General features: G+C 39.7%; 1 protein-coding gene across 2 annotated transcripts in view; it reads right to left on the reverse strand.

The window, feature by feature from the left end:
• Nucleotides 1-12,931, reverse strand: part of LOC147369014 (protein FAM170A-like) — a 52,942-nt gene that overhangs the window by 38,769 nt on the left and 1,242 nt on the right. Inside the window, exons 2-4 of one of the 2 annotated variants that reach the window (XM_086410715.1) lie at nucleotides 8,010-8,150; nucleotides 2,477-2,629; nucleotides 197-1,226 (exon numbers count right to left, since the gene is read on the reverse strand). In XM_086410715.1, coding sequence (XP_086266841.1) covers nucleotides 493-1,226; nucleotides 2,477-2,629; nucleotides 8,010-8,150 — 1,028 coding nt within the window. In that variant the 3' untranslated portion in view covers nucleotides 197-492. Of the gene's footprint in view, nucleotides 1-181; nucleotides 1,227-2,476; nucleotides 2,630-8,009; nucleotides 8,151-12,931 lie in introns of both variants that reach the window. The other variant, XM_086410716.1, reaches the window with a different exon arrangement.

Below are 12,931 nucleotides of genomic sequence, written 5' to 3' on the forward strand. Positions count from 1 at the left end.
GGTTGTAAAGAGTCATATATTACTGAATAACTAAACAAAAAAATATTCCACTTCCAAGAATATTATTATTCTGAAGGAAATTATTCATTACAGTGATTATGGGACTTTGGGAGGCATCGCTGGTGGATGCCACCTTTTCTCAGAATCCTGCCTCCTAAATATTCTTGACATGATCTCTTACCCCTCCAGTTCTCACCCCTTCTGTGATTAGTCCATAGCAGTTTCAGTTTTGTCCTTTTCTCACTTGTAGTGGTGGAGATGATATACTGTTGTTCATTTTTCTTTAGTTTGCTTAAGGACATCTTGCTCTTCTGTATGGTGATATCTGCCTTCCTCTCCACTCTCCTCAGGAGAGCAGTGGATAATATTAGAATGGGTTCTCTGCTCTTTGGGTGGTGTGCTGACAAATATGTATAAACAAAGGTAGGTACGATGGCTGCTTAGAGATGAAGCCTCCTCAATAGAGGCTGGCCTCTTTCATTCCCTCTCTTTTTAGGGGTGAGAATCAGTGTCTTTGCATGAGTATGTCTTCATGCCAAAATGTTTTTCTTTGTGGCAACCAGATGTGGCCGTCTTGATCTTCTTCCTCCTCCTCCTGTTTTTCCCTTTTCTGTTCCGCTTTCGCTTTAGCCAAGCCAAGGCAAGATGGAAAGCATAGCAGCTAAAGCCCTCACTGATCCCATGTTCCACGTGCTTCTGAAGGTCCTCTAAGCTGGGGAAGATCCGGTAGCAGCTCATGCACTGGAAGCCACTGTCCAGGGCTGCCAGCCATTCAGGTGTCTTGGCCCTGGAACATTCCTCCAAAGCTCGAGGTTCTGGTGGGCTTTCAGCCCTCTCCCTTTCATCTTTGGCTTGGGTATCCAAACTGGATTCACTGTCAGCCAGGAGCTCCATTGTAGTCACTTGAGAGGGGGTGAATGTTGTATGGATTTTTTCAGGAGAGGTCATTTCGTCCATCTGTATCTTCTTTGTGGGGGACTCCAGTCCTTCCTCTGTATCCTGTAAGGAAGCCACACCCTTTTTCGTTTGAACGTGCATGTAGTAAATTTTCATGACTCTTTTCTTTTTCGTATGTACTGATGACGACGGCTTATTATTATGAACCAAATTAAATGGAGAAGAGACTTGTGGGCAAGGGGAAGAAGTCTCTCCTAGCTCCAAATCCAGGACTGGAGGCATCTCAGTGGATCCAAGACAAGTAACATCTTGACATGATTGTTGGACTCCTAGGAAAGAAAATTTCAAACATAAGAAAACTAGGATCAAGTATGTGAAGTCTATAGAAGTTGGTGCACCGTGACGACCCAGAGGGATGGTACAGGGAGGAAGGAGGGAGGGGGGTTCAGGATGGAGAACATGTGTATACCTGTGGCGGATTCATGTTGATGTATGGCAAAACCAATACAGTATTGTAAAGTAATTAATCCCCAATTAAAATAAATAAATTTATATTAAAAAAAATAAAGCCAAAAAAAAAAAAAAAGTTGAGATGGCCGTGAAAATACTTCTATCTGGGTATGTGGAGTGAAAGTGCATAATATGGGATATTTCAGAATGCTGTGTGTGGCATTTTATATTTGGACTTCATGTATGCTATAAATATCTGGGAATGAGGGTATGATGTATGTATGTTCTGGGGCATACAAGGCATTTCTAATGGTGAAAGGGGATGGTCAATGGGTGTCTATGTGTGGTATGTGGTGTTTCAGTATGCATAAACAAGTTCAAGAGTGGTACATGTTCTTATTGTGAGATGATAAGACTTTGAGGAAGTGTATGTGACTTCTCAGAATCTGTCTTTCTAGGAAGGACTGAAGGTTTTGTGGGTGAAGTGGTGATTAGATTAGCAAGACTGCGTATGAAAGTGTATTCCCTTCAGGGCAGATGAATTTTCTTGAGTTTGACCTAGCATATAGTGAGTTAAAAGAGGTCACATGTGTAAAGGGATGTGAATTATTTATGGGATCAGCGTGTAAAGATGAATCTGAAAATGACTGGGTGAAAGAATGAGGTATAAATGTATAGCTGTGTAATGCTATTAGAGAATGGGAAAGACAGACGGAGGAATGAAGTTGTGTGTATCTGAGAGCAAAAGAGAAAGGAGAAACAGGGCCATACTTTGTATGAAGGACTGTGTGCATGCTGTTTGAGTGGGTATGAGGACATGAGTTTGTGCTGATCTAAGGGGGGAAGGTTCTGATTAAGTTCCCATGTGCATATCAGCACTGCCCCCTACCTCACTCACTCATATGAACCCTATCCCAGGGTTCATATGATGAAAATCAGTGCTGAGAAACTATGTCTTATTCTTGAAGGCACACTCCCTTATTTTTCCCTTGGCACAGACTTCAGTTCTAGTCCCTCAGCCCTGACTTTTCTTGTTTTCAAAGAGGAAGTAAAGTAAATAGGGATTAGGCTAAGCAATTCAACCGCACCCCCTTTCTAAGCTCAGAGTCCACCTTTGCAGCTTCCTTACCATCCTCATCAGAAAAGACAAGCTCGTGTTCAGAGGAGACACAAGAGAAATATCCTGTGGAGGCAGAGGAAGTTTCTCCTATTATCTGACTGCAGGCTGGGACCATCACAAATGATTCCGGCTGAGGAGGATCCTCCTGAGTCTTCCAGGATTCTATGAGATTGAATTAAAATTAAAAAAAATGAGAAGTGACATTTTCTGGGATCTGTGTCCTTTGAATGGATATTACATGTTAAACATTTCTACCACAAATGAGTCTTGCTTTCATAGATATTGGGGTGACTATCCTCGGAGAAGGCAATGGCACCCCACTCTAGTACTCTTGCCTGGAAAATCCCATGGACAGAGGAGCCTGGAAGGCTGCAGTCCATGGGGTCACTGAGGGTCGGATACCACTGAGCGACTTCACTTTCACTTTTCACTTTCATGCTTTGGAGAAGGAAACGGCAACCTACTCCAGTGTTCTTGCCTGGAGAATCCCAGGGACGGGGGAGCCTAGTGGGCTGCCATCTATGGGGTCGCACAGAGTTGGACACGACTGAAGTGACTTAGCAGCATCCTGTGTGAAACTCCACTTACTCCAAAATGTAAATAAACAACTATCAAAATGGTGTGAGTGGTGTGTGTCAGGGATGTTGTGTATCTTGTATATGATATTTCTAGAGATGTATATAGAACATCAAAAACTTAGGCCCATGCCTGAAATACAGTATATAGTCATGAAAATTTGGATATTATTAAGTCAATTTTCCTCATCAGAAATTATTCTATTGGGGATACAGGATACATGTTTTTAATTATTCTGAATATATCTCTATATTTACATTGAAATGTATATTGATATACATATACAGAGATACACACACATACATATATATATATGGAAAGAGAGACAGATACATATAGATATTGTAAATTAAAGAATGTCTCTCGCTATTTAACCCTACAAGGATTAGGCCATTAGCCACTGCAGTTGCTGACCTTTAACGTATCCTAAAAGGAGTTCACAGTGGAGATCAGAAAAGAGACACTCTGTGCTGCAGGTCCTCACAAAGTTATTTTAATAACAAAATTTTACAAACCCAGTGTCTTGCATCTTCTTATACCTAGAAAAGCACTAAAATCATTCATAGAGATATGCGCTCCTCACGACTAGTAGCAACCCTCTTATGACAGGAAGAAACTTTTTACCAAGATGTGTGTTTGACATTTATGTATCCTCTTCACCAAAAGCACATACATAATGACCATCCTCCACCTCTCCCTCAGAGTTATCTGTCTCCTGATCTATAGTTCTCACGAAGGCCCCAGGAAAACAACTCATATGCTATCAGTTGTTGTGCTTTTTTACTTTCTGTCAACAATGTCATTTTTGTTTCAGAGTTCCGTAGGAATTGACCATGGTGTTGCTGTTGCTGTTAAGTTGCTTGAGTCGTGTCCAACTCTGTGTGACCCCATAGATAGCTGCCCACCAGGCTTCCCCGTCCCTGGGATTCTCCAGGCAAGAACGCTGGAGTGGGTTGCCACTTCCTTTTCCAATGCATGAAAGTGAAAATTGAAAGTGAAGTCATTCAGTCGTGTCCAACTCTTAGTGACCCCATGGACTGAAGCCTACCAGGCTCCTCTGCCATGGGATTTTCCGGACAAGAGTACTGGAGTGGGGTGCCATTGCCTTCTCTGGGCCATGGTGTTGGAGATGTTCAAATGAAGACTTCATAGACTATGAACAACTTCATAGACTTGCCCTAGACTCCTAAAAATGCATTCGTACATTTCTCTTCAGTTTGTAACCTTTCCATTCATATCCTTTAAGAATCTCTTTCAAAGAAGACAAGGGACACCTATGTGGTACATTTCTTCCCACTGATCAGAAACAGAGACCTTAAGCACCCATTGGGAAAATGGGTTAACAATGGCCATGATTGGCTTCTCTGCTGGATCAGTTGGTAAAGAATCTGCCTGCGATGTGGGAGACCTAGGTTGGATCCCTGGGTTGGGAAGATTCCCCTGGAGAAGGGAAAGGCTACCTACTCCAGTATTCTGGCCTGGGAATTCCATCGACTGTACAATCCATAGGGTTGCAAAGAGTCAGACATGACTGAGTGGCTTTCACTTTCACTTTTCATGGCCACGGTTGAGCAAAGGAGCTCAGTTCCAATTCTAGACCATCAGTGCTGACCCACTGCCCTGATTCCTTCTCAGCACCTCCTCTTTCCCACACCTATACCACTATGAATAAGTCTGTCTACAGAAGAGGCACAGGAGATGTCATCTCAGTCTGAATCCTCTGCTGTCTGTCTGTGGCCACGGTCAAACTCCAGACAGCAGTTTCTTCTTCTGAGCTCATGATATGTACAATAACACACATGACACTTATCATCATGAAATTTATGGTCTAGTTTTTTTCCAAAGTTCTAAAATCCAGGTATGCAAATATATTTGCTGGAATCATATGGCTGATTGCCTATGAGTGGCCTATACTATTTCCTTCACTTTATGAGAGGCTCCATTTCTTGGATGTTGTCAGGTACGTGTTGTTATTCCTACTCTATTTATCAGAAGAATAAATTCAGTGTATGTACATAAGTAAAGCACATCAGATTGTCAGCTATGGATGATCATATAAAAATCTTATTGCTTCCTGAAAGAGTTAGAATTCACAGAAAATAATCTACTGATGTCTATTTCTACTCCCCAGCTCTATCTTTCACTTATTTGTTCTTGTAGAACCTTACTCAGAGACCTGAGTTGCCAGAACTTTGGGGGAACTGCTGGGTCCTAAGGTTGAGTAGGAGACTGCAGCAGGATATTCAGGATTGAGTCTGGACTTTTAACTCCCAACATTGGCTACAGCTCCCTTCTCAGGAATTAACTTGGTCATCAAATAACAGGTCATCACTTGGCCAGTGATGTGACCTCTGCCGACAGGGCTCTGACTCAGCTTTTCATTTATACTCACCATAATCATAGCCCATCTTGAAACCTCATCAATTTACAGATGAATTCTAGGTTCTTGGAATTTCCCCAAATAAATTTTGTATTTCTTAAATCACCTCTATCTATCAATGATCTAAACATATCAAAAATATACCCAGTCACTTTTCTTACTTTCTCTTAATCTAAGTTTCCAATGGAAAGGACTATACCTTTAAATATACAAACTTCAGCAAATAGGTAACTTCTTGTTCCAGATAAAATAACAACACATTAAATCACTCCCTCTGTTTAAAAGTTTTAATTAAGATTACAACAGAATTTTTATTTCTCAAATAAATCTACTTTGTCTCTTAGGTCACTGAGGGTGTCTGGTGGGTCATGTTAGTGTGGGAATGGGAAAATATGGTGTGTATGCTATAATTTTTAGAATTGCCTTGTATGTCCTATTGAGCACAGTTTATCTTTTTCAACAATTTTGCATAGTGAATGTGGGGATGAGATGGTCATTGTATGTGAAAGTAGCATGAGTATGATGTATTGGTCACACTGCAACAGATGGTGATCGCAGCCATGAAATTAAAAGACACTTGACCCTTGAAATAAAAGCTATGACAAACCTAGACAGTATATTAAAAAACAGAGACATTACTTTGCTGACAAAGGTCCATCTAGTCAAAACTATAGTTTTTCTAGTAGTCATGTATGGACGTGAAAGTTGAACCATAAAGAAAGCTGAGCACTGAAGAATTAATGCTTTTGAATGGCAGTGTTGGAGAGGACTCTTGAGAGTCCCCTGGACTGCAAGGAAAAGGGACTGATGCTGAGGCTGAAGCTCTAATACTTTGCCCATGTGATGTGAAGACCCGACTCATTGGACAAGACCCTGATTCTGGGAAAGACTGAAGGCAGGAGGAGAAGGGGACAACAGAGGATGAGATGGTTGGGTGGCATTACTGACTTAATGGACATGAGCTTGAGCAAACTCCGGGAGATAGTAAAGGACAGGGAAGCCTGGCATGCTGCAGTCCATGGGGTCTCAGAGAGTCAGACACAACTGAGTGACTGAACAACAAAGGCAGTACGTCTCTCCTGTATCATGAATGATCTATGTGTCATGTACTGTTAAAGATCAAGTAGTTATCTATCTGTTTGATTTATATGAGAGAGTGTGTAGGTATGAGTAATTTTGTGAATCCTGCCGAGACCATCAAAGTGTTACACACTGACCATATGAAGGATACATGTGAGGGAGATCATGTGAGCCCCTAGGTTGTGGAATTATCTGAAGGGATTAAGGAACTGGGAACAGACAGGAACTTTAGAAGGTATCATATGATCCTTTGAATAATACTTTATTTTTCATAGCTTTTGACTTTAAAAAGTCTTAATTTCACCCCTTTTTGGTTGAAGAGTGACTGTTTCTTAAACACACTATTTTACACTGTTGACATTAGGTTTTTATTTCTATCATCTGAATTACTATAAGAAGCTTAAAGTCTGACAATATCATCATTCCTGTGTAATTATTCTGTATTCCTCTCTAGTTTTGTTAAGGTCTTTGCTACTGGGATTCTGAATTTGTGGTACAGTGTACCAAGACATGGATTTTCCTTTTTCCTATTCTGTAATGAGCTTTCTAATAACGTTTGATTCCCAAGGATTTAGGTCTTTCATCAGTTCTGAAAAGTGCTTAGCCATCATCCCTTTGATTATCTGTCTTATTCTCTTTGTTTTACTTATAAAATTTTATTCAGAAACCTCAATACATCATATTTTCACTTTTTACCCTCTTTTGTCTGAATCCTTCCTTTATAACTCCATCTATTTCTCTGACTTATATTGTAGGTAATCCTTCAGCTCTCTCATCCTGTTCATCAGTTTTCATCCATGTCTAATTTGCTGTTTCACTCATATACATATTTTATAAGTTTTAGAACAACATTTTTTAAATTTCTAAAACTACTATTTGGCTACTTTGTAATGTTTTTTTTTTTCTTGATTGGGTTTTGTATTCTTACAGTTTTAATAATTTTGAACATTGTTAGTTACTATTCTTACAACATTGTTCAATTAAATTATCTTTATGGTTAAAACTTGCTGTTCATATTAGAATCTACCTTAGAGTTATATTTTATAGTTTTATAGTGTGAACTCATTTTCAGCAAGTCATTATCTATAGGACTCTTCAATATGGTGGACTGACAATCCAGAACTCTTACATTTTCTACTGTCGGATAGTACTAGTGTATTATAAGCAACAATTTAGTATTATATTAATTCTTCACTCTGAGGTTTAACTAATTATATAACAATTGTGGACATTGTGCCTTGATAAATGACATTTTCCCCCTAAAGACATGCACAGGGTTCCTCACCTACCTCCCAAAAAAGTGAAAAGTATTTTTGATGAATTCCTATGATGGAATACAGAGACCTAGACTCCCAAATAAGAGAGAAAGAAAGGACTATGACTGGATCTCAAGTACATCATTCCCCCAGGGGCTATGTAGAAATGTTGAGCTGCATTCCTATAGATATGCTCAAACACCCATTGCTCTGATCTGCCTAGACTCTAACATTCTTCCTTTATCCTTACCAGCAAAGAAGGGAGTATAAAAAGAGGAGTCACAGGACAAGTATTCTGATTCAGAGGACATGTCTCTTCCTTCATGGTTCAGGGCATTGGACTCCAGAGAGTACACTGATGGTAGATCATATTCATGTAATTTTGAGATTTCTAGAACAGGGAATAAAAGTCATAAGAATATTAGTTCCATTCTGTTCTTATACATTCTTCTCCCTAATCTACTTTCCCCACCAACTCCATGGAGATAATTATTTGCATTGAATCTTTAACATGGGTGGAGAATTGCCATATTTCAGTAATCTGTGCTTCCATCTGGCTCCTGACAGCAAAACACCACATATTCATTAACCTTGGTTAACATTTCTGGTATCATTTATCTCCCTCTATATTTACCTATGGACTCTATCTCATAGAGATGTACAATCTCAAACGAAACAGTAGGCAAGTTTTTTAAAATTAACTATACTCAATTATTTTGTCACTGTTTCAACATTAACCAACCTTAGTGCCATTGGTTAACGTGCGTGTGTGCTAAGTCACCTTAGGCATGTCAGACTCTTTGTGATCCTATGGAGTGTAGCCCGCAGGCTCCTATGTCCATGCGATTCTTCAGGCAAGAATACTGAAGTGGGTTGCCAGGAGCTCCTCTAGGGGATCGTACTGATTCAGGGAGGGAACTTGCATCTCTTAGTCTCTTGCACTGGCAGGCAGATTCTTTACCACTAGTATGACCTGAGAAGACTGGTGGCTTCATTTCAGTTCAGTAGCTCAGTTTTGTGTCTGACTCTTTATGACGCCATGGACTGCAGCACACCAGGCCTCCCTATCCATCAACCAACTCCCAGAGTTTATTCAAATTCATGTTCACTGAGTCAGTGATGCAATGCAACCATCTCATCCTTTGTCATCCCCTTCTCCTCCTGCCTTCAATCTTTCCCAGCATCAGGGTCTTTTTCAAACGAGTCAGCTCTTCACATCAGGTGGCCAAAGTATTGAAGTTTCAGCTTTAACATCAGTCCTTCCGATGAATATTCAGGACTGATTTACTTTAGGATGGACTGGTTGGATCTCCTTGCAGTCCAAGGGACTCTCAAAAGTCTTCTCCAACACCACAGTTCAAAAGCATAAATTCTTTGGCACTCAGCTTTCTTTATAGTCCAACTCTCACATCCATACATGACCACTGGAAAAACCATAGCCTTGACTAGACATAACTTGTTGGTAAAGTAATGTCTCTGCTTTTTAATATGCTAAGTTGGTCATAATTTTCCTTCCAAGGAGCAAGCATCTTTATGGCTGCAGTCACCACCTGCAGTGATTTTGGAGACCCAAAAAAGAAAGTCTGTCACTGTTTCTATTGTTTCCCCATCTATTTGCCATGAAGTGATGGGACTGGATGCCATGAGCTTAGTTTTCTGAATATTGAGTTTTAAGTCAACTTTTTCAGTCTCCTCTTTCACTTTCATCAAGATGCTCTTTAGTTCTTCTTCACTTTCTGCCATAAGGGTGGTGTCATCTGCATATCTGAGGTTATTGGTATTTCTCCTGGTAATCTTGATTCCAGCTTGTGCTTCATTTAGCTCAGCGTTTCTCATGATGTACTCTGCAGGTAAGTTAAAAAGTAGGGTGTCAGTATACAGCCTTGATGTATTCATTTTTTTATTTGGAACCACTCTGTTTTTCCATGTCCAGTTCTAACTGTTGCTTCCTGACCTGCATACAGATTTCTCAAGAGGCAGGTCAGGTGGTCTGGTATTCTATCACTTTCAGAATTTTCCACAGTTTATTGTGATCTACAGAGTCAAAGTATTTGGCATAGTCAATAAAGCAGAAGTAGATGTTTTTCTGGAACTCTCTTGCTTTCTCAATGATCCAGCAGATGTTGGCAATTTGATCTCTGGTTCCTCTGTCTTTTTTAAAACCAGCTTGAACATCTGGAAGTTCATGGCTCACATATTGCTGAAGCCTGACTTGGGGAATTTTGAGCATTACTTTACTAGCGTGCGAGATGAGTGCAATTGTGTGGTAGTTTGAGAATTATTTGGCATTGCCTTTCTTTGGGACTAGAATGAACACTGACCTTTTCTAGTCCTGTGGCCACCACTGAGTTACCAAATTTGCTGGCTTATTGAGTGTAGCACTTTCACAGCATCATCTTTTAGGATTGGAAATAGCTCAACTGGAATTCCATCACCTGCATTCACTTTGTTCATAGTGATGCTTCCTAAGGCCCATTTGACTTCACATTCCAGGGTGTCTGGCTCTAGGTGAGTAATCACACCATCGAGATTATCTGGGTTGTGAAGATCTTTTTTGTACAGTTCTGTGTATTCTTGCCACTTCTTAATATCTTCTGCTTCTATTAGGTCCATACCATTTCTGTCCTTTATTGTGCCCATCGTTTCATGAAATGTTCCCTTGGTATCTCTAATTTTCTTGAAGAGATCTCTAGTCTTTCCCATTCTGTTGTTTTGCTCTATTTCTTTGAATTGATCACTGAGGAAGGCTTTCTTATCTCTCCTTGCTATTCTTTGGAACTCTGCATTCAAATGGGTATATCTTTCTTTTTCTCCTTTGCTTCTTGCTTCTCTTCTTTTCACAGCTATCTGTAAGTCCTCCTCAGACAGCCATTATTCCTTTTTGCATTTCTTTTTCTTGGGGATGGTTTTGATCCCTGTTTCCTATGCAATGTCATGAACGTCCATCCATAGTTCATCAGGTATTCTATCAGATCTAATCCTTTAAATCTATTTCTCACTTCCACTGTGTAATTGTAAGGGGTTTGATTTAGGTATACCTTAATGGTCTAGTGGTTTTCCCTACTTTCTTCAATTTAAGTCTGAGTTTGGCTTAAGGAGTTCATGATCTGAGCCACAGTCAGCTCCTGGACTTGTTTTCGCTGTCTGTATAGAGCTTTTCCATCTGTGGCTGCAAAGAATATAATCAATCTGATTTCGGTGTTGGCCATCTGGTGATGTCCATGTGTAGAGTCTTCTCTGGTGTTGTTGGAAGAGGGTGTTTGCTATGACCAGTGTGTTCTCTTGGCAAAACTCTGTTAGTCTTTGCTGTGCTTCATTCTCTGCTCCAAGGCCAAATTGCCTGTTACTCCAGGTGTTTCTTGACTTCCTACTTTTGCATTGCGGTCCCCTATAATGAAAAGGACATCTTTTTTTGGGTGTTAGTTCTAGAAGGTCTTGTAGGTCTTCATAGAACCATTCAACTTTGCTTCTTCAGCATTACTGGTCAGGGCATAGACTTGGATTATTGTGATATTGAATAGTTTGCCTTCAAAATGAACAGAGATCATTCTGTCGTTCTTGAGATTGCATCCTAGTACTGCATTTCTGACTCTTGTTGACCGTGATGGCTACTCTGTTTCTTCTAAGGGATTCCTGCCCACAGTAGTAGATATAATGGTCATCTGAGTTAAATTCATCCATTCCAGTCCATTTTAGCTCACTGATTCCTAAAATGTCGACGTTCACTCTTTCTATCTCCTGTTTGACCACTTCCAGTTTACCTTGATTCATGGACCTAACATTCCAGGTTCCAATGCAATATTGCTTAGCAGTTTAACTCTCAAGTATTTGCCAACCAGAAATATGCTATAAGGGCAAAATATATATAATATAATACAATATAATATTCACATCAGTGTTTATAGTAGCCCTAGAATGAAAAGCACCTAAATGCTTCAATGGAAGATATACATCAAGAATAAAGAAACTAAAATCCCAGGCAACAAGAAGTTCACAAATACAGAAATGAGTGAAACCAGTCACAAAGTATAAATTGTACACTTTTATTTATATGATTTAAAAAAAATAAAGATAATTAGTCTAGAATTTTAGAAGTCAGAAAAATTATCACTCTTTGTACCTACCAGGATAAAAATAGAGCACAGAGACTTTGGGTGCATGTGGAATATTATAAGGAAATGAATGATGAGGATAGCTAGTGCAGATGGGTCTGTATATGGATGACTGTGCGAGCCCTGGATGTGATGGATGTGATGTGGACCTGAACTAGATGACCTCATCCCAAGACTAGATCTTGAGGATAACACTACGTTTTGCCTGTTTTATTCATTTTTATTTGGAAAATGACTGATTTACAATGTTGTGTTGGGTTCTGCTATATGACAATGTAAATCAGCTATAAGTATACATATGTCCTCTCCCCCTTGAACCTCCTTCCCACTTTCCACCACATTCTAGCCCTCTATGTTGTCACAGAGCACAGGTTTGAGCTCCCTGTGTTATACAGCATCTTCTCACTAGTATCTATTTTACATATGGTAATATATATGTTTCAATGCTGCTCTCTCAATTCGTCCCACCCTCTACCTTCCCCCTCTGCACCCACAAGTATGTCCTCTGTTGACATCTCTACTGCTGCCCTGCAAACAGGTTCATCAGTACTGTTTTCTAGATACTATATATATATATATATATACATTAATATATGATATTTGTTTTTCTCTTTGACTTACTTCACTCTGTATAACAGGCTCTAGGTTCATATACCTCACTAGAACCAACTCACGTTCATTCCTTTCTATGGCTAAGTAATACTAAATGCACACACATAAATATACATATACCACAATTTCTTTATCCAGTCACCTGTCAATGGACACCTAGGTTGCTTCCATGTCCTAGCTACTGTAAATATTACTGCAATAAACACTGGAGGTACATGTGTATTTTTGAATTGTGATTTTCTCAGGGTATATGCCCAGTAGTAAGATTGCTGGGTCATATGGTAGCTTTATTCTTAGTGTTTTCAGTTCTCCAGAGTGCCTGTATCAATTTACACTCCCACCAACTGTACAAGAGAGTTTCCTTTTCTCCACACCCTCTCCAGCATTTATTGTTACTAGATTTTTTTGATGTTGGCCATTCTGACCTGTGTGAGGTGATATCTCATTG

Source organism: Bos grunniens, chromosome 7 (genome assembly GCF_055505025.1).
Source record: "Bos grunniens cultivar Pamir isolate PY7600 chromosome 7, Bosgru_T2T1.0, whole genome shotgun sequence".
Lineage (NCBI taxonomy): Eukaryota > Metazoa > Chordata > Mammalia > Artiodactyla > Bovidae > Bos > Bos grunniens.